At 38.5% G+C, this 23,014-nt stretch overlaps 1 protein-coding gene across 2 annotated transcripts; it reads right to left on the reverse strand.

Moving 5' to 3' along the window:
• Positions 1–385: 385 nt before the first annotated feature.
• On the reverse strand, positions 386–19,535 carry kctd5b (potassium channel tetramerization domain containing 5b). Of its 2 annotated transcripts, XM_036591313.1 has the most exons (7): positions 18,946–19,535; positions 8,897–9,005; positions 7,908–7,999; positions 6,695–6,790; positions 6,460–6,570; positions 5,204–5,329; positions 386–1,819 (listed from the first exon to the last, which is right to left on the reverse strand). In XM_036591313.1, the coding sequence occupies exons 1-7, from the start codon at positions 19,144–19,146 to the stop codon at positions 1,790–1,792; spliced, it is 765 nt and encodes a 254-aa protein (XP_036447206.1). In that variant the 5' UTR covers positions 19,147–19,535; the 3' UTR covers positions 386–1,789. The 2 variants fall into 2 exon arrangements, with proteins under 2 accessions (XP_036447206.1, XP_036447215.1); XM_036591322.1 differs by lacking the exon at positions 6,460–6,570 and having other exon boundaries at positions 18,946–19,146.
• Between the last annotated feature and the right edge of the window lie 3,479 nt (positions 19,536–23,014).

Consider the following 23,014-nt stretch of genomic DNA (forward strand, 5'->3'; position numbering starts at 1 on the left):
GCATGTGCGCAGTCAGCTAATGATTTAAAGGAGCCGCACACACGAAACAAATAAGTTACATACACATTGTACAAGAAAAGGCGAATATAATGTTTTAAATTTAGATGTTTAATTTTTTTGTATAAGATATCAGACTGGCTCGTCGTTTTAATCCTTTGACATCGGCAGAGAACGCCTTAATCACTATGGCAACGCTCAGCCAAAGCGTATGTTAGCGAGCACTACGGCAGAGGTCGCCAAAGAGCTTCAGGACTGACGGACCAAACCATTTGGGGGGGCGCTTTGCTCAGTTCATCCTGCAAGGCATGTACTTCAAGAAGTTCGTGTAGGGACACAATAAAATAGCTCCACATTGATAAAGAAGAAACACACAGAGACAGAGAAGTGTTTGTTAAAAACCGGTTTATAGCATAACAGTCTGTGTACAGCAAGTGTAAGAGTGACAGCTCGTATATATGTGCTGTGCAATTCTTCGGGGTCCACATGTGAGTCAGCAGAAACTTAAGTCCATCACTCACAGTGTGAAAGTTTTTATACACAATTAAGATTCTATAGGAGTACAGGATCAGTTTTCTGGATATTACAGCAAGTACATTAAAATGATCCAAAATAAGTTGGAGTATCTAAAGTGGTGTATCGGACAGCTGGAGTGCGGGTATCAGATGATTGTCTGCTCTCCTTGCTTTATTTTCTACAAACGTTTTTCTCCCTTATTTTCCTCTATTGATAAGATGCAGCAAGTATTGTCACTTAGTAAATGGGTAACCAAATTCTACAAACATCTTTGAATGTATAACAATAATAATAATAATAATAACAGAATTATTACAACTTTGAACTGGAAATATTCGTAGAGTACAATTAATATATTTTACTATTATTAATATTTATTATTAACAGTAGTAGTGGTATTACTACCACATTTTTTGGAATCATGAGAATACACTGGTAAACCTGAGGACACACCTCTCTTGGTGTAAAGGCTGAACTGGAATGCAGTTGAATCAGTTCCCCAAAGGGCTCTCCAAATCATGGATTAATCTAAACTTGAGACTTCTCTCCATAATAAACATTAGTTTATGAAATGTGGCATTCAAACGTGGGTTTTACTGGATAGAGGGCTACAGCAATAAAGCTACGGAAGGCTGGATTAGCGGCCAGAGAGAGAACTGATTGTGTTTGCTTTTTCCACATTTGGATCAGATCCCTGAGATTTAGATCAGTCATGTTTTCCTCCTTTACAGCGCAGAATCACTATAAGCTAAAAGTGCAGTTAAAGCCACTTCTATCAAAATTAAATATAGTTTAAAGGCTTGCACAGTGATTTTGGAATGTTTGTTATGTTTTCAACATGTCCTTTTTATATGTCTCCTACATATTTCCTACAGATATGACAGTTCTACTAAAAAGTCTGTGGTACGCTATGAGTTTTTTTTTTTTAAATGAGTGACTGTTGTGCCATCTTAGGCCGTGAAATAATCTGAAATAACTGACAATTCTCTACCAAATCTGACTCCCCTAGAATACTGAAACCACAGGGCAAGGTCAAAATCACTGTGCAGGGCCTTTCATTTTTTAAAAAATATGCTGCATATAGAGACTTGACTACAGTAGACCAGCTCAGTGCTGGCGTGCTCATGTGTGGTTCGTGCATTCTTCATGCGCAGTCTGCGCATTCTAAGAGGTTTGGAGTGTCGGTATCCGTGGCCATGCTACATGTTTTGAACATGCTCGTGGAATGTTCCGGTTCATGTGCTGATACGTTTGAATGCTTGGGCATTTCAGAAGCTCATATTCTAGACCCTCGCTCCTGAAGAATCTGAAAGATAAACAATTTAACAACCAGTTAAATCAGAAACACAACAGGAAACACTACATGTGCATACACATACAGACACATATCATTTTGTAAAACTACCTTTGCATTCCATTGACTTTTAAAGCTGAATAATGCTATGTCTAAAACAAAACCTAGCCCTAACCTTATCCTCAGTAATCTAGTGTGAATCCGAGGCAGTTTTCTAACATTTGGAGGCCCAAAGCAATACTCTACATGGGGGCCAGAGACCTACCCCAATTTATAATTCAAATATTTTTATCAGGAAAAAGTTCAATAAGCGATAAGGTAGCCTTGCAGGGCCAGATGCGATCCTGTAATGAAATATGTCTGGGGATAATTTAGTTAAAAATTTTTTGCCAGATTGCAGCGAAATCAGCCACTAACAAGGGTACACCTCCTTTAAAACCTGGGCCCAAATTCGTCTAGTTTGTGCTCCTTTTACATTCGCAGTAAAATTGATAACACAATCATCACAATGCTACTGTTAGCTAGTGTGCATCCTTCAAAATGAATGTTTCAGGAACACCTTCAATTAGGCTGTCAGAGGTGAGCTTGATGCACAAAATCCATTCCATGAAACCCCCTATTCGATAATTTTTGAAGACAGTAACTCAGGAAAAAAGAGATGTCTTGATTTGTTTGCCAACAGGTTAGGATAAAAGTTTAGTTCACCAAGCCTGGCCAGCTGTTCACAACTTGATGTTTAAAACACATCAATGTATGGTCTTGGTCATACAGTCCATAATAGAGGACCTTTTTAAAAAGTAACTACACCCTAAGACCTTTTTCTCATTAATAGCTGAAATGAGTTGTTATTGTTTATGTAATCATAAAACATACCAGCCTTGCTTAAGATATGAACACAACTTTCCAAACGGTAAAAATATCATTTTTATCATGGTCAGTTCCACCTCTGCAGTGCCCCTCTGGTTCAACTCTGCTATAGGCGCGGATGACGTGTCTTCGTACCAAAGTACCATGACACGTTACAGTATGCAAATCAGTCAAACAACGTTACTGCCCCCCGCCGATGACGCCCTACTCGTGCACTCATAAACATGAAAGCATAGGACCGGTTAAGTGAGGATTCTTGCGAGTCTCCATAAAGCTGCCATCCGATTCACGTTTCCCTCCACAACTCAAAATCTCGGACGCTGCACTCACTGTATAGAAATCAACAGCAAGCAACACTGGAACTACGGAAAGCAAAACGATTCAGGAAAGGTTAACGTTAAATGGCAGACTGTGGCAACCTTTCGTCCGTACAGCCTTTCTCTAACTTTTGTCTCGCTTTCCATACGATTTATGAAGGGAAATGTGAATTTGAGTGGGAACTGAATCGGACTGAAATAGCTTGCGAAACGTAAGGATTTAGGGCCACTGCAGCAAACCCTGGCTGACCGGTGATGCAGTCTGTGACCTTGATGTCAAACTGAATGAAACTTACACAGTGTTCAAAAAATCCACTTCATTAATTGGGGATTCAGTGCATCTAACAAATCAGGACTCTGGTTATATAGAATATAAAACTGCTGATCAGACAATGTTGTCGAGTTCACATCCCCTACTTTGAGCTCTGCCATTGCGAGGCTTTAGATTGGTTTAGAAATTTCATGCTCAGGTTATTCCCACCCCAATAGGTCTATGTTCTCTCTCTGATTATACCCAAACATTCTTATTAAGGGATCACATCTGGCTCTGTGAGACTTAGGTAGGGGGAATACAACAATACGTAACATAAACCGAACAAATACTACACAAGCCACTGCTCCCTAAGCAACTGCTTAGATAGCTTATAGCAAGAAACAGCTCTGAGGAAATCTTTTTTTTCCCTTTCTGGTGTGGTGTCTGACATCCCTGTCCTGATTTCACTTCCCTTGGTTTCCGGTCATGATTTTCGCAGTGTTACTGGATGTATCATACATATCACAGCTGTCAATCAACAACTCCTCAAAAGGAACTTCAAAAGGCATAGATAGATATGTATGTGCCTGACTTTTTGTGAACTTGAAAATATTCGTAATCAAATGCAACAAAGCAAAGTGTTTTATATTAAGGAGTTTTATATTAAACTGCGATGGCTTGCATGATAATTAAAACATGCTAACTTGCTTGCTCTGGCCAAGGGTCCTGAAATCAGGACGGGGATGCGAGATTGGGATTTATACCTGAAAAGTTGGGACATTTTGTAAAATGCAGTAAAAACAAAAATCTGTTTTAATCTTGAATTAATTTAACTGACAGAAGTATATTTTATATTTTTATAATATTTTTGCTGACCAACTTTGTATTTTGTATTGATTGTATTTTATAAATATAATCAAATTTTGAATTTGATGCCTGCAACACACTCAAAAAAGTTGGGACGGGACAAAATAAAAAGTGAAAAGTTAATACTAAATATTAAAGTTACACCGTTTTGAAACAGTTGCATCACTGAAGTCTTAAATCAAGCAAGAATGGGCAAATATTTCACTTGCAAAACTGCTAGTGTCCCCAGTTCCTAAATGATTAAGAAGTGTAATTAAAAGGAAAGTTGATTAAAAACGATGGTAAACATGCCTCTGTCTCAACTGTGTAGAATATGTTACAAGCATAAAATTCTAAATTTGTTTAAAGAAATCAGCAAATCACAGATTCTTGTTTTTATTGTATTTTACAAATTATGCCAACTTTTCCAAAAATGGTGTTTGTGTAGGTGCCATATAGGTGCACTTTATAGTTCTACAATTACAGACTAAAGTCCATCTGTTTCTCTGCTAACTTTGTTAGTCCCCTTTTACCCTGTTCTTGAATGGTCAGGACAGCATCCTGTGACCACTGATTCAGGACTAGAGGATGACCAGCAGAAACTGTCCAGCAATACAGCTATCGTCTCTGACTTTACATCTACAAGGCTACAATATAGTGGAAAATGAGTGGACACAATGTTTAAAAGCCCCAGCAGCACTGCTGTGTCTGATCCACTCATACCAGCACAACATACACTACCCCATCACCATCACAACAGTCTCACTGCAGTGCTGAGAATGATCCACCACCCAAATAATACCTGCTCTGTGGTCCTGTGGGGGTCCTGATCACTGAAGAACAGACTAAAGGGGGCTAACAAAGCATGCAGAGAAACAGACAGACTACAGTCTGTAATTGTAGAACTACAAAGTGCACCTCTATGGTTAGTGGAGCTGATAAAACGGACAATAAGTGTAGATACAAGAAGGTGGTTTTAGTGTTATGGCTAATCACTGCATATTTTTTCCTGTTGGGACCAGCCAAATGTCCTCACATTGACGAAACAGTTTTCCTATCATTATGAAGACATTTGGTCTCACAAAGGGCTACAAAAACAACAACGGCACTTACCTTGGCTTTCTCACTTGGTTGGCTGTTGTTACCATATGACTGGTTATGAAGTTCCTTGGAGACAACACACAGGAACTCTGCCTGGTCCTCGCTACCATAGTTATAGGAGGAACCGATGTTGACCAGCTACACACACACACAAATAAATAAGGACAAATTCAATCCGTTGCATTTTCTGACTGTCAAGTTGATTAATATGCTGCTGCTGGAAAAACAGTGTAAAACAAGACCTAATAAACAGTGAAAGGTAAACACACATATATACACATTCACACACACACACACACACGCACACACATACACACACACAAACAGTGCTCTGTGATGATGGCAACATGCTTGGACATGCCCAGGTTGCGTGACTGAGGCCTTGATGTTTCACAAAAACAGCAACATAATTGCACATATACACTTATGCAGTACTGCGCAAAAGTCAGAGATCACCCTTTATTTACTTAATTTCTAGTCAGAATGGCCATTAAATACAAGTTATATTTAACAGAACATTACACAGAATAGCGGTAATAATATCAGTTCTAGATTTTCAAAGAAATCTGCTTTCATATTTTTCACACCTCCAAACTTCAGCCTCAAAGGTTTGTTTCATTTTCTGCTTCCCACAGTCAAAGTAATCCCAAACACATTCAGTGTTGTTGAGGTCTGGGCTCTGGGGTGGTCAGTTCATTATTCTGAGAACACCAGCAGCTTCTTTGTTTGACAGCTACACATCCTTTCAGACTCATAGTGTTGAGTTGGCTTCTCACAGTGGAAGGAAACAGAAACACCTATGGACTTGCTTAGATCTGAAGCAAGAGTGGAGCTTGAATTTCTCTTCTCTCTCAAAGATGAAAGCTTTAAGCACTGTACCAGGTCTTACGTGGTTGTTAGGAGTCCCATTTTTTCCCACCTTTTAATCATTTTTTTTCATTATGCAAGAGGAGCTTATATCTAACCTCAGAAATGTCTTCTGAAAAAGGACTAACTTGTACTTACTGATTGTTTTCACTGGATATCTAAATAAATGAAGGGTGCTATCTGACTTCTGCACAGTACTGTACCCACACTCATTCACAGAACATGCGTGCACATACATGCTCAATGAAGACACATTTACACATGTATACAACACAGCCACCAATAACATGATCATGGCGACAAAAGAAAACAAGAAAAAAAAAACTCAGAAGTAGCTGGTGGGCATGGATGGGTCATGCAGTGAATGGCAGGAGGACACATAGTAGGATTCTGCGACACACCTCTCCGCTGTGGGCAAGGTGAGTTTGACTTGACTCCTCCCCCTTCACTTCCCGAGACACAATCAGGAGAAACTCTGACTTCTGTGCCCGCCCATAACCTACACTGACAAGCTGGAAGAACCAATCAGAGCACAGGGCGGGGCCCGCGTCACACACTGCTCTTCAGCCAGACCCGAGCAAGCGACTGCTGCAAAGATGGAGGGGTGAGCGAATGTGTACGAACCATCTCTCTCACCTGCTCAAACTTCCAGCCGTCCGACATGGTGGAAACCATCTGAGTGAGCTCCTCCTCCTGACACTGCAACACTCTGTAGACGTGCTTCACCGGAGTCTGGAGAGAGAGGGAGACAGAAAGAAGAAGACAGAAGGTGAAAGAGTCAGAGAGAGAGAGAGAGAGATATAGAGGGAGGGGGTGATTCAGTCATTGCTGAAGATTAGCTGGATGTGGATGATGACTACAGTCGTACGCAAAAGTTTGAGCACCCCACTTCAAATGACATGTTTTGTTGATTTTCTATGTGAAAATGAGTTAATGCATGCTCTACATGGAACAAACTTAAATATGGCATTTCTCTGCAAATTTTAGTGAATAATTTCTATTTATTTGCTGAGTTTAAAATATTAACATAAAACATAAAACACAAAACATAAAATGTGCCACAAGTTTTGCACAGGCCACATTTTGTGTTTCATTTTTTTCTAATATGTTAAATTCAGCAAATGAACAGTAATTGTGTATTAAAATGTGCAGAAGTGTGTTCTCTGTAGAGGACGTGATAATTCACATTCAAATGAAAAAGCAACAAAGCGTCATTTGATGTTCAAACTTTTGCATGTGAGTGTATATGTAGGCTGCTAATAGGTACACTATATAACCAGATGAAGACATGCATGACTTCTGAAATACAGACAAGTTTCCATTGGAGGGATTTTATTCAATGGAATCATTTGCAATCATTTTACAAATACCGAATCATCAGCTCATCTTATAAATTGTTTGTCGATGTTTGAAATGTGAAAAAAATATTGTGGACAGGCAAGAAAATGTAATTAATCATAAACTTAGTGTATGTGACAGGATTTCCATCAATATTGCCGACTGTGGCATCAGTTAGGACATAAAAATATGATATAGAATATTAATGCATTTTCTACATATTCTTTCCATTTGTTCACCCTTATCAGTAATCTGTGGAAGTCAAAGTGTGCACAATTTGTATCATACATGAAATTCTTGACGAACACCCGTCAAACAGCTTTTACTCAATAAACCATGTGATGGCAGGTATTTTTCCTGGAAATGACATAATTACAGCAATCATTTTCTCGCTAAAAGTCATCGTAATGGAAACAAGCTGCTGACAGAAAAGTTTGCAAATTTATAATGCATTTTCATTAAGCGCAACTTGGTGAAAGCCTGGCTTCTGTGAGTGTGTAGGTCTACTCACATGTGTAACCTTGGCATCCCGTTCCCTAATCTTTTCCTTGCAGAGTTTAATTAATGATGTGATGTTGTAGAACTCCGCCTCTTCAAGAGCCCCTGCAACACACACAAACACAAAGCTGCTCGGTAACCCAAAAAATAAATGTAGGCAAATTTATAGGTACAGTGGGGTTACATGATCATTACATGCTGTTTAAAGTAATTAAAGTCATTATTATCTTTTTAAGAAGCTGGTATGATGCAAAGAGATGTCAGATGATTCCATTTTCTTTTCTGTATTCTAGCTAATTTATTTTGTAACAGCTGCAGTTCATTCAAACTCAAAGTGAAAGCGCTTTTTCTAACAGGCACTGTCACAAAACAGCTTTACAGAATTCCAGCTCCGAGCCTCAAGCAAGGGTAAGAAAAGTCAAGGGTAAGAAAAGCTGTCTTAGATCAAGAGGAAGAAACCTCAAGAGGAACCAAGACTCAAAGGGTGAACCCATCCACCAGACAGTAAAACAATAACACAACATATGAATAAAGAATATGATTTGACAATGATTATACAGTGGTGAATATGGAATAAAGAAAGGAGCCTGTCACTGGACCTAAATGTTCATATTAACCAATAATAACCAAGGACTACTGAAACAGATCTATAAACCCCAATGACTGCTGTTAGAAGCCTGTCAGGATGACATGTTAATATGAATATGTAAAGAACTCAGTATAGTAAGACGCAGCTGAACAAAATGGTGACCTGTTAACATCTCTGTACAAAGACATCTTTTAATAAAACCCAGCTTTCTCCTTACAAGCGTACGACTCTAATTTATTCTCAATAACTTGTACAATGACTCCATAAGTGAACAAATGTCAAAGATGGAATAGTTCTAAAAAAAAAAACAGCATCGCACAGAGCGACATAAGCTGGACTCAGGTACAAAGTGTTTTAGTACTGTTAATTTGTGTTTCAAAGCTTGAATATGTGTGTGTGTTTGTGTGTCGTACCTTCTTCTGTCAGATTTTTGTTGAGGACCAGCTTTCCATGTCGCAGATAATTCAGCACAGGCCCAAAATACACTGGATCCCTGTCGATCAAATATGCTCCTGATTCATCCTGCAGAGGAGAAAGAAGAGGTTTTACTCACATGCGCATACACACATTAAATTTTTAACCTGCAGCACAGAACACAGCACATTTAAAGCCATGGATAAGGGAAATGGGGCTGCTGATGGGGCCGTAGCACCCCCAAATTTCAGAACTGTTTAACCGTACCTGATAATCACAATCACAAAAAAATATTTTAATTACAGTAAAGACCCATGTGTGCTTTTTGTAGGGTAAATATTACATTTTTATATTTTTATTTTACTTTATCAATGTTCAGTAAAAATTCTGCTTTAAGGCATGTCAATAAAAAAAGCATGATTCTAGTTCTGAATGCTGAGGTGGCCTAATATTTTTTTTAAAACCACAACTGTAATGATCTCACGTTGGACATGTGTGTGCTTGACTTTGGGCGTGAGCCAAGTGGTTTCCACACCTCATATCAATAATCAGATTAGTCGATGCTCTGCTCATTTGCTTAAACTTTGTCCAGTAACAGGGCAGAGACAGCAGGACGAGCATCAGCATTTGCTGTGTCAGTCATACAGTACTGTTCAAAAGTATTACACACTGAAGGACATTGTTTAGAACCATTTAACTTCACAATAATTGTGTTTTTGCTTCTAAAAATATCACATATCATCAGTATAAATGAAAAAAAAAACATAAATACAATAAAAAGCAACAATAAGTAACTGACCAGCCAATGTTGCTTTTGCATTTGAGACCTAAACATCAAGCCAGACCTTCTTTCTGGGCCTATGTGTTGATGTTAATACATAAAGATGTATGATGCAGATCGAAAAACCGACCCGACCCGACACCTCTGACTTTCAAATTATCATTCACAGGGTAGCATCGCGCGCGCACTCACACACCATATTTTGGCCTGTTTTTATTTCTCCCGACTCAGTAATGCTACTTCTCTCAGTTTTAACAAGAAAAATCTTACATAGTTGTTCTTTAAAACTGCATCCTTGGTTAAAATCTTCCTGCATGTACATTAAAAAATAAAATAAAAAAAAACACTTGACAGAAAAAAGCTAGGGACATAAAGGAATTGTGGCAGTGCCAATATCCAATATTCTTATATACATACACTGCAGATTCCAAAGGTCTGAGACCACACTGAGAATTTGGGATTTTTTTACATTTAAACTTGGAAATAAACAATTTACCATTGTGAGAAATTTAAAACAAAAAGTTACGACAAGTAAAATGAAAATGAAATACTTAAGATTCTGCACTGTTTCTAGGTCACTATTCAAATTTAAGTAATTTTGTGACGTTGCCCATGTTGAGACAAAAAGGTCCGTTTTTTTAGTCCATTTTGTGTTCAGGTGACTCTCAGGTGGATTTGATCAGCTCATCAGAGGCTTCAGCACAAACTTGCGGAGCTGAGTGCACACTGTCATTAAAGCAAAAGAAGAACATATTAAATATTTAAAAATTAATGTTAAAATTTTAAAGATTCTTCTTTCATCCAAATTGTTATGCTGATTTGTAATGAAAATCTTTCTATGAAATTTGAAAGGAATGCAAAATAGAAGCAGTCTCACCAGTGGTCTTAGACTTTTGGATGCCACTGTATACATGCCAACACCTAAACATTTACAGAGTAGAAATAGAGATTACATCCAACTGGATTAGCATTACAGAGAAGTGTAACATTTATGTCTATAGAGTTAGAAATACAGTACAATTAATAAACAATATTTCAGCACAATAGCCCAGCTTGTCCAAAACATTCTGCTCCTCCAGAATACAATAAATACATCAAATATCGTTTTGAAATCAGTCAAATCAAGCTGACCAATACTGTTTTTTTTAAATGCAACAATCAGCAGATATCAAGATGATTCCAATATCACTGAACAAACACAAAAGTATTCAAGTACTTTATAAGTCAAGTATTAATGACGAGCATGAGTGTGGTATGAGAGGTAACAGTGTGTAAGTGTATGCATGTAAATAAATGGATCTGTTGCCCTTATAATTTCAATAAAAAATACCAAAACGAACTAGAGCTGAAAATAGTTTTACACCTCTTGAAAACAATTCAAGCATTTACAGGATTGTATCATTAGCTAGAACAATAATTTTTCCTCACTAATACTTTTTTCACGTACTGTATATACAGTAAAATAAAGCAACACACAAATAATTAGGATTCTATAATGTGATTTCTTTTAAAACATTTTCTCTACATATAGTGAAGCATCTCATCATGAACCTGTGATGGTGCACATACTGTGAAGAATTTGTTCCTGCGTCGGTAGGAGAGTCAGTTTGAAGGAATGTGAGTTTAGAAGCAGTTAAAGATTAATGCTCAGAGTAGTGCATGTTTGCTTCAGTACACTAGCTCTCTCCTTAATGGTAGGCAGGATTCATAAATAAAACACAGACACACACACAGAGTGAAAATCTACACTCTGCACGGAAACACAGGAAGAACCACAGATGAGCTTCTAAAAGTATCTCAAAAGAATACATCAGCAAAGGAGAGGAGCCCAACAATACCAGCTGCCAAAATTACTATTAAGATTTGAAATGAGTTTTGTTTTTTTGTTTTTTTGCTGGTAGGCTCAAGTTGCTCTAGCCAACAAGGTAAATAGCAATTTTTTTGCTTCTTTTATAAAGCCTGCATATCAGTGACTAAGTTTCTGCATTTGGAGACTATACACAGACCAAGGTAAAGACTTGAGAGCTGCATAGAAAAACAAGAAACAGGAAACTAAAATAAGAAGAAGATCTTGAGCAGATTTTGAAGAAAAGCAGCTAAACAAGCATTATCACCACATTTCCAGAGTACGGCAACCATATACTGCAGAAGAAAATGTATATATTTTCTTTATCATCGAAAACCAAAAGGCCTAAAGCTTTGGTGTCAGAAGAGATGACTTCAAACATTTGCTTAAGGAAGTGCAAAATATCAGAGGATTCAAAACATACAAACTCTATGAAACATGGTGGAGGTAGCATCATGATACTCAGGTACACATGGCAGCCTTACTTACTGATATTAGCTTAGTTTCCTGATATTGGCATCATTACTAATGATGACCACAGTGTCTGGAGTAATTATGCAGAGACTTGTTCGGTGCGTAGTTGAATTGAACCATACATTGGAAAACCTGCAAGACTCATACGGCCCTATGTTGACTACTTTGGCGTTGACATATATGAGCACCCCAGTGCTGCATTATATAATTGTGTGTGTGGGGGACACTGGCTTTTGTGTGTTACTGCCTGTAGGTTGTCATGTTTCAAGCCTTGATAGTGGGCCATACCGGCACCACACACACATAAACACATAAACTATTTGTCTACCTATAAACAAACAAATAAAAAAAACATTTTTACTACTTTTTCACTGCTAAGCTAGCAGCTTATTTGCATTGACAAGTTACAGACAATTGGCACCATCATCTCTCTTGTTATTACTGTGAGGCCTACTATTCTGCTGCTTCTGGTTTTGTTTTCAGTGTACATTTCCTCTCCATCTGAGCTGTTCTTATTCTTGCTTTGACAATTTTTACTGTATTTTCTGTCATCTTTTTATATCTCCGCTCTCACCTTTGTTTTAATGGTCACTTCAATGGATTTAAGCTGAAATATTTTGTTAACTCAAAGAAAAAACCTGTGTCAAACCAAAGTTGAATTATAGTGAGTTTTGTCCTGTTTTTCTCTTCAGCGCTGCTGATTTGTGCTTAACAATTTCTTGCTGGTTCACATTATGTATTATGCAATGACAGCCTGGTTCCCCTTACTGTGGCACGTCTCTGGGCCTCTTTGGATCCTCCCTGCTGGCTCTGGTTCTAGGCACCATAAGGGGCTTCTGAAATTGTGTCATCATCTTGTAGTCAGTGCTATGCCCATATAAGGAACTCCAAGACTGAGTTGGTACATAATACATTTTGCCGTACGTACATTTTTTCCTTCAAATATCACTGGATCCTCTAAATTACAAGTTTGTTAACATGTGAAAATATGAATATTGCTACATGCCAGCTAACATATGCGGTACATTAAATGGACATCATAGGACAGACATCCTCACTAAAATATCCCACACAGACCAGCAGACTTGTCAAATGTGGTAGTTGAGTTGCTTTGCAGAAGTAGTGTAAAGTCTGAGTAGCTGGTGTTGTTATATAATACTATTAAAGTTTCATAATAGATACTTCCATGTGACATCATTTCAATACGCAGGAGCATTAGCTTGGTTATAGCATGCATGGAGTACTGTTTATATTTGAGCTCTTTAATGATCTTGTAATTCAGGGGATCCAGTGACATTTGAAGGAATCCATTAATTTTTCCATAGAGAAAAACTGCTTAAATCCAGAGTTCCTTACATGGGCATGGTATTTCAGAGCCTACTGTGTTTTGCCTAGAGCCAATACCATACCAACCCTGAATATACCCCAGTACTTATACGAACGCTAACGGCACACAGCTCAAAAATGCTATTATTCCAATTCAATTAAACAGAGCTACCCAAAAGTACCCAACAGAAAAATTCAGTATTTTTGTCTCATATTTGGCTTTCCACAAAACTGTCTTAGTGGAAAACACATGCATACACATACACACACATGCGTTAAAAAAATGCAGTGCTTAAAGTGAGTGTGTATCTCTTTTTAGTGTTAAAGGGACCAGAGAGCGAGATTATGAGGGATTGGTGTGGATTAGGGTTATTTAGAGATTACTGTGTGAGATTATGCTGTGAGAGGCGGTGAGATGACAGGAGGCGGCGCATGAGGACACACCAGTGCCTCAAACACCACGACCACGGCACCAAACGCCATGTGCCTCATTCATAAAATCTTCCCAAACCCGAGTAAATCCGCTCTTAAAATAAGTGCTTCCAAAAAAAAGCCCACAAATTCTATTCATTCATGTGTTGACCGTATCAGTCAGTGGCAAAAAATAAATCACATTACTCCAACATACTACATCCAGGCAGTGGAAGACTTAAAAGCAAAAAAAAACATAATGCTGTCTTCTTCGCCTTCACTGAATAAACACGTCTTCACAAAGTTTACAAAAGCCAAGTCTTCATTCCAAAGTGTGCGTAAACCCTGCTTTTTTACTAGAAGGGGAACTTTAAATTGCCTTGATGATTGCAGCCACTGAAACAGAAACATCTAACCTGGTCAAGGAAGAGAAGCCTGTGCCTTCTTGCTGTTCCTCAGTTAGTTACAGAACAAACTACCAACAAATTACCAAACAGGAGTGGCTCTACACTATGATTTTGTCTTGATACTTGAGGCACAGTACAATTCTATTGTGCTGTTCAAAGATTTTTAATATGTATGGCAGTATGACATGAGATACATTATGATTTACTATATCCAATATCTATATGTTTCATCTGATGATGATTACAGTTTTTTTATCTCACTTCAATCTTCTGAAGTGTGCAGTAGAAAAAGCATCACTCAAGATGTTTTTATACTTTAACAAATGTTTTAATCCAGAGAAATGTGCACTGACATGTGAACATACATTATGTTATGAATCTTGGCCAGTGACTGGTACATTAAAGTGCTGTTTCTTATTCCTGTCTGATCAGGGAATTAAACCCTGCTCTCCAGTGTGCAGGGCGAGTGTGATATCCGCTGCATTACCAGAACATTCCTAACAATAACACTGACAAGACTTTTGCTCTTACCAGAACAATGGCACCAATTCGTGAAAGAAAAAATGCATTTTGGTAAACTATTACGCTTAATACGTGCTCGAATATTAATCATCAAATAACAAAATATCCATACATTGGCCTCTGTGTGTCGACACTACATTTAAACCCAAAAAAAAAAAAATTACCCTGTACTGATTTATTTCCAATTTCACGACCTATTAGGGGTGTGCGATCCAAATTAACCAGGATCAGAATAATTTTATTTTGATTGATCCATTTTACCATTTTATGAGGTAAGTAACGTAACCCAATATGTATTTGAATGCTGTGTGTGCACGTCTGTGTGTTTTTAAGTCTTACCCACCAATTTCAAAATTGGTTCCCTCTTTTACACGTCTGGTAAAGAGTGAATAAACAATATTCCTGTCTTTTTTCGATGTAGACTTTAGTAAGAATATGAAAAATGGATGTAAACACAAGAATTATTCAAACTAATTTTAGAACATCCTAGAGATATGCACAAGTACTAGAGTACTCTGTTAACCATTCGAAGTCTCTATTCTAATACTGAAATTTCAGTATTTGCTACGTTTCATCTTGGTGAAAATCTTATCAGCATCCAATGTAACCGTGTCAGCGCATCTGAAGAGGCAGATTCTGTTACTCATCCAACATAAAAATTTCCCTTAACATGTTTTCAAATTTATTCCTCCACTGCTACCATCTGAAATGTCTACAGCTTTATGCTAATTTTGGCCAAAGTGTTTTTTTTTCCTTGTTCCTTGCATGCAAGTAACTGAATATCTGTTCACTACTTGACTGTCTAAATTTTTCTGGGAGCACAACATATGGAGTTCCAGTGGCCAGTTGCACCAGCTGTGCGTCAGTTCAAACGTAGGCTAGTTGTAACGTAAGTGTTTACTAACTTCAGGTTTATGCATTAAAAAATCAAAATGGGTTGCACCACACAAACTAGTTTTAACATTGAGCTTAGTAGTTACTAAATATTCACACCTCCCCCTGAGCAGGTGTAAGTGTTGGGGGACCATCAGAAACCACGTAGAAAGCACAAAAAACACCAAAAACATGACTTTTTGGTTAACTCAGCTGAAAATTCTAAACGCTATACACTGTGATTTTACTTAGAGCCCTAATCATCGTCCTGGTTTAAACTCTGAGCATGAAGCTAAACACCCACAGCTCCAGCTTCGTGAGACTCAGCAGCTGCCCAAGTGACTAAACTGAGGCTGCTGTTGTGCCAGTTATCCAGAAACCGTCATTTAAAAAGCTGCATATTTGTTTTTCTCAGTGAAAATATTAAAGAATAAACAGACAGTGGCTTTAGATAATTAGTTTTATTCAGTTTAACTTGTACACATTGTTCTTGTTGTCATTGTTTTCCATTGAAAAAGTAAGAGCAACTGCCGCTGCGTTTCCATGGCAGCAGGTTTACTGATTGGTTCTGAATGATGTTATAGTCATGTTAAAGTGACGCACGCATTAGTTAGTTATTACCAGTTAAGACACGACTTACGGATTTGTGGTGCAACCAAATTTAGTAAAAGGACACTCTGAAACTAACTAGTGACAACAAAGGAGTTAGTAAAGACTTTACGCCCAAACTTAAGTATAACTGAATGAAAAATAGGGGGAGGAAGAATAGAGGAAGGGGGGGAAATAGGGAAGAAGGGGGAAAAGAGAAGGAAAAAAAGAAAAAAGGGAGGGAGGAAAGGAGGAGGGATAAGAGGAGAGAAGGAGAACGGAAAAGAAAAGAGGAAGAAAAAAAGAGGGAGGAAGAGGGGGAAGGGAAAGAGGGTGGGTGGGGGGGGAAGAGAGGAGGGGAGAAAAAAAGGAAAAAGAAGAGGGGAAAAGGGAAAGAAACGGAGAGGAGGAACAAAGAAAAGAAGAGAAGAAGGAAGGATTGGATGGAGTAGGGGGGAGAAAAGAAGAAAAGAAGGGAGGGGAAGGGGGAAAAAAAAAAGGGAGTGGTGAGAGGGCAGGGGGAGGAAGAAAGGAAAGAAAGAGATAAAGTGGAAAAAAAGGGAGGAAGGGAAGAGGAAAAGAAGAGGGAAAAGAGAAAAAAGAAAGAGAAAAAAAAGAAAAGGGAAAAAAAAAAAAGGGAAAAAAGAAGGGGAGAGGGGAGGAGGGAGGAGAGAAGAAAGGGAAAAGGGAAAAAAAAAAAGAAGAGGGGGGAAAAAAGGAAAAGGAGAAAAGGAAGCAGAAGAAGGGGAAAAATGATAGAAAAGGAAAAGACAGTAAGGTAGGGGAAAGGAAAGGGGAAAGAAAAGGAGAAAGAAGAGGGAAAGGGAAGGAGTAAAAGGGAGGAAAAAAAGGGAAAAGGGAAAGAAAGAAAAGAGGAGGGAAGGGGGGGGAAAGAAAGAGGAAAAGCAAAAAGAGAAAAGAGAAGAAAAGAAAAAAAGAAAAGAAGGGGAAAAAATAAGGAAAAAAAGTAAAAAAAAAAAAAAAAAAAAAAAGTTTAGAAAAAAAAAAAAAAAAGGAGAAAGGAATGAGGAAAAAAAAAGAAAAAAAAAAGAGAAAAAAAAGAGTGAGGGGAGGAAAAGGAAAAGAGAAAGAGGAAAAAGAGTAGGGGAGAAGAGAAAAAAAAGGGAAGAAAAAAAAAAAAGAAAAAGAAAAAAAAGGGGAAAGGGAGAAAGGGAAGAAAAGAAGGAAAAGAGAGGCGGGGAAAAACGGATGGGGGAGTGAAGAAAAAGAAGGGACAAAAGGGTAGATGGAGAAGAAGGGAGAGGAAGTGAGGGAAGGTTAATAAAAAGAAAAGGGAAAGAGAAAAGGAGGAGGAGGGGGGATGAGTGAAGGGGGAGGAAAGTAAAAAAAAAAAGAAGGAGAAAGTGGTATAGGGAAAAAGGAAGGCAGGTAGATAGCAAAAAAAGAATGTTTTTTTTAAAACATGATTTAGGCCAAAAGCTTATATCCAAACTATCATTAATGTCTCAGGCATCAAGCAGCATATTTGTAACCATTTCCCATAACAGCTTTCTGTGATGCAGCTTTTAGAGGCATTAAATGCTTTGAACGTCTGGTTCTTATCACCACCACCGTGAGCACGTCTGGCTTCTCTACAGCAGATCATTTCACATCAAACCTCTCTGGATGACCTTGTTTACACTTTTACGACTGATTAATGCACACATTTTGAAAGGCTGCTTGGAATTCCCCTGTAAGAGTTCTTCATCTCAGTTTGTGATTTGAATCTAGGACAAGGCGGATCTTAGTGGCTGATATCTCCTGTCTTTTCATGGCTGGCTGGATGGATTTTAAACCATGCAGAATGAAGGCTTGTTAGTTGCGGAGTTTCCTGCCACACTCTTGCTAATCTCAAACTTTCTGGGACGTTGGATGATGTCAGCGCTTCAATTATAGGTCAATATTAAAGCTTCAGCAAGGCAGCTTTTTAACAACAAAAAAATATTAATTTAGGGTGGGGAAGGCCTGCGCTATTCTTCATTATTAAAAACACACCTTGGAGTCCTCCAACAAAAACTGTTGTGAAAAATTAACACAGTTTTGTCACCAGATTATATTTCTGAAATATGATTACACCATTTTCACCACCGTTTAATAATAATAAAAAAAAAACAGTTTTGTTTTTTTTTACTTGAGTGAATAGTCTGCAAACAGGATCTTCAGACATGAATCTGTTTTATGCCTCAGCTTAAAGATGATTCTTCAAGAATCAAGAATCAAGGTTCTATTTAGAACAATGAGTTATATGTAGATACATTTCATGCTTAAATAGTTCTTTGCACAATGAAATGGTTCTTCAGATTGATGGAGAATGTGTTACATATGGTTTTATATAGCATAAAAACGGTTCTATTGTTTCAAGCTTGACATCAAAAGAAGAACCCTTTTTGGTTCTACACAGAACCTTAAACGACACATTCTCCATCAATCTGCATAACCACTTCACCATGCAAATAACTATTTAAGCATGAAATGGATCTATATAGACCTCATGGTCCTAAATATGACGAATCCTTTTACTCAAAAAAATGGATGGTTCTTCAAGGGTTCAAGTGTGTCACGTTCTTGAATAAACTAAGTGTCAACTGGGCAATAAACAGCATCAGTGCTCACACAAACTTTGTTGCAGACTCTAAGTTTAGGACCCGAAAGTATTGCGGTTTTGAAAGGCTAAAACACCGTGAACGCTTATCGAATGTAAAGAAGCGATAACAAAGAAAAGCCGTTAAACCGTAAGGGCTACTGAACGTTACAGAACACGGTTAACGGACATCCTCGAACAGCAGCTCGTCTCCGCTCCGCTGACCGCGGTAAAGTTACCTTATCGGAGTCCAGCTCGGGGTCCGCTTGGCACAGGCGGTACAGGAAGGACTTGGGCTCCCGGCACAGGGTCTGCTTCGTGGTCAGGAAATGCGTGCCCCCCACGTTGAGACGCACCCACTTGGACGACCCCTCCGCGGCGGACCTGAGCGGGCAGCGCCGAGAGCCGTGGCCGGAGACGTCGCACTGACACTCGGCCATGTTCTCCTCCGTCTCCGTGTCCTAGCCGTTAGCTCTCCAGCTAAATCAACACCTGGCGCGGTCTGTTTTTTACATGAGGAAAAACGGAACGAATTAAGCGTCTCGAAGGTACTTTCAGATTCTTGTCGGAGTTTTTTTTTTTTACTAGAAACAGAAAAGATTTCAGTCTGCGTGAGGCTCCTTAACGCGGCCGGAGTGCATGTCTGTGCTCCGCCCGCTGGAGAACCCGAGCTGTCCGGATGGAGGCGCAGAGCGAGCGCGCTGAGCGATGAGAGCTGCAGTTCCAGTTGGGGTGGTGGGTTGTTCACTGGGATTTTCCGAGATGGCCCGCAAGGGGGCGCCAAATCCCGATTTCGAGTAAACTTTTAAAATGGGAGTGAATTTCTTTTAATTTTTTTTCCCTTGTATTTGCTTTATTTTCTTGTATTTAGAACTTTTATTGCAATGGTAATCACTGAGTGCCCCAAATAGCTCTCTATTGGACACAGCGCGCTACTTGGGTGTAGAATCCATGACATCGCGGCCCATGCACTGCACTACAGACAGTAATGGGAAAGTTGAGGTTCATTAAAAGGCCCATATCATGGAAAACTGACTTTTCTTTTCTTTTTTAAATAAGAGTTTGATGTAGTATGTAAACAAGTTTAAAAGTTTCAAAATGCACTGTTTACTCCCCAGTCCATATACAGAAACTAAAAACACAAAAACAGCCTGTGTTTGAATTAACTGTTTTCGTAATGTCACGGAAATCTATGGAGCCCCGCTGGTGACATCCTGTATAAATAAAAATAATGCATCACGACTTAGTAAGGCATGGGAATGAGATGATTAAGTTGTGGCCACGACTTAGTAAAGCGTGGGAACAAGATCCTAATGCGTGGCCACGACTTAGTAAGCCGTGATCTTGTTCCCACGCTTTACTAAGTCGTGGCCACGACTTAATCATCTCATTCCCACGCCTTACTAAGCCACGCATTATTTTTTATTTATACAGGATGTCACCAGCGGGGCTCCGTAGAAATCAATGCAGTTGCATATATCAGCTTATGCTGCATTCGGTTGCTCATCGCAAGGCTGTACATACCAGGCGGTTAACTAGCAAATACGACTTCACGTTTTTCATTCGTGTAAAAGGTGAACGGTTGCAAAACACGTCACATCTCATAAACGTGTGTATCATCTAGAAACCCGATTTTACCAATTGTTAATACAACTTTTCGGCCGTTTGAGCTCAATTTACAAGAAGGAAATTATTTCCCAGTTTCCAACAGCACTCCAACACAGCGTTATTCAGCTACACCTATAAGAAGTGTTTCAGCCCGGACTGCTTTTTCAGTGATACACACTGCAGCCAATCAGAATACAGATCATTTACATACACACTTATAAAATATGGTTCTTCAAAAAGAGGGTTCTCTAGTAAAGGCAATGGTTCTATGTGGAAGCATGAGTTCTACATAGCACCATCTCAAGCTTAAAAGCTTTCTTATTGTGCTACGGTGTCAAGCTTGTAACATTAGAAGAACTGTTTTTGGTGCTATGTAGAACCATGTACAACACATTCTCCATCCATCTGAAGAACCATTTCATCATGCAAAGAACCATTTAAGCATGAACACATGGTTCAATAATAGAACCATTACCTTTACTAAAGAAAATGACATGCTGATAATAGTCAATTGTAAATGAAAAAAGTTTTCATTGTATCTCTCCCACATGAAAAGACTAAAAAATAATTTATACCTACTCAAAAATATCACATAAAACTATAGCGCTAGACAGCGTATTCATAACTATTCCTTGTAATAATTTGTGAGGACTCTTTGAAGAGCATTAAACAATTCTGGTTCCCATCACCACTACTGTGAACAATTCTGACTTAAGTTCCTCTACAACAGAGCATTTCACATCAAACCACTCTGAATGACTTTGTTTACGTCTTAACCATTTAATCATGCAGACAGTTTACAAAAATGGAGGAATTGCCCTTTAATTGCTTTCATCACCTGTAAGAATTTCACTCCTGAGCTTAAAGCGAACCATGATGATAAGGCCTTAATGCTGATCCTAGCTCTGCTCACAATTTAGGCTGCTCCACAGTAACAGGAGATTCTCTACTGAAAATCCTAGTAAAAAGAACACAGGGCTAATGTGTCAGAGATAAGCATGATCAAGACCAATTCACGAGACAAACCTCCGAAGAAACAATGTCTGAATGTTACTGTGTAAGCTACATTATAACTGCTGACACCTGAATCACTCACAAACGTTGACTATGAAAGCAGAGGGCATGTTACTCTGTGGTTTTGGGACGGAAGCTAGTAAACCAGAAAAGAGTTTCAGTATAAAGACCCTGGAAAGAAACAGTGTGAAGTGGTAAATGCTGGTGAGAGAAGTGACACTTCGAGGTTTCTAAGAAAGTTAAAAAAAAAAACATGACTACATCCTCACCACTAACTGGACTTGCAGCTAAAAGCAGACCAGCATATTACTCAAAATTTACAACAGTTATAACCAAAAATAATAAAAAATCTTACAATATCGCATTATGTTGTGCATTTTTAGCAGAAGCAATGCCAGACAAGAGCCACATTTCAACGTGTTTCTTGCCCTTGTCCACCTCATCACACCTGTGTCGAACAAGTGGCTACTCGTGACAAAGAGCTAATCGGTTAGCCATGCTAACTTTCCACTGTACTTTTTTTTTTTTAACACATCATGTATAAAATTTATGCGTAATTGCTTAGTCCGGCCATAAAGTTGGTGTAGAACCAGTGAATTGCCTTTCTCTTTTTTGCTGTTAGCCTTGTAGCCTTTAGCATGTTAACTAGCCAGTTAGTAAAGTTGTACCACAGTAGTCATGTGTAACAGATAGTTTGAAACCGAAAGCCCAGCAAACAATGTTATGAATTTTAAATGTTAAGCATTTTAAGGTAGTTTATTGCTATGGCTTATAAACAGCTTTGTCTGCCATTATTTCTGGTTTGAAAAGGGAAGTATGTCATGCCACAATGATTTCTGGGGAAGTTCTGCTGCTGAAGAAGGGTTGGGTTCACTCAATCAGTCGAGCCACTGAGGGTTCATCTTTACTTGAGCTTACAAAGTAATGGAACATCTTTTAAGACAGCACTGAGAATAACCCCCAAGAGGAAATAAGGGACTGGATGAGGTTGTCAAAACCGATATTTAAATAGGTAGAAGGTCTATCAGCATAGGAGTGTAACAATAACCAAATATCACGATACGATACATATTGTCGTTTTTGCTTCAAGATGCCATAAATACAAAATAAATGATATCCATTATTTTTGTATTTATTTTATTTTGGGTAATTCCCTAAACGTTTTTTAAATGGGTCATTTTTGTGTTACTTGTTGAAGGGATAACTGGCACAAGTCATTTCCTTAGAACATATAAAATAAAGATTGTATACAAAAGTGAAATGTCTATATAAACGTAAACAAAAAAACAATAAGGCTACATCCCAATATTTAATAAACTGAGCATTATATTTATTTATAATCTGACCTTATGTTTCTATATAAAGGGAGGCTTTTACCTTCTGGCTGAAATGAGTAAGAGGGGATTTTCTTACGTGGCTCAGTCACTCGCAGCAAACTGCAGAACCCGTAACGCAATAGAGGTGGACTCTACAACCGAACAGAGGAGCAAAACGGTGGCTATTAACATCCCTACTGAGCTAATTATTTGTTTCGTTTATTCAGAATCAGCACTTAGCGGCTACTTGAATCCTATGGGGAGAAGCAGCTACTGAGACTCGTTTTCTGCACGAGGCTGAAGTTGGCTTCCTATTCACCAGATTCTTGAAATTTTCCTTTCCATCTTAAATGGGGCAGCAGTCACATGT

The sequence above is a fragment of the Colossoma macropomum genome, unplaced genomic scaffold (genome assembly GCF_904425465.1).
Source record: "Colossoma macropomum unplaced genomic scaffold, Colossoma_macropomum, whole genome shotgun sequence".
NCBI lineage: Eukaryota > Metazoa > Chordata > Actinopteri > Characiformes > Serrasalmidae > Colossoma > Colossoma macropomum.

Excerpts from the sequence above, each read along its gene's own strand:
- kctd5b (XM_036591313.1), bottom strand. The coding sequence starts at position 19,146 with ATGGCCGAGTGTCAGTGCGACGTCTCCGGCCACGGCTCTCGGCGCTGC. Across the intron at positions 8,000-8,896 it reads CAAAAATCTGACAGAAGAAG|GGGCTCTTGAAGAGGCGGAG; the intron begins GTACGACACACA and ends TGTGTGTTGCAG. Across the intron at positions 1,820-5,203 it reads AACCAAGTGAGAAAGCCAAG|ATTCTTCAGGAGCGAGGGTC; the intron begins GTAAGTGCCGTT and ends TTTATCTTTCAG.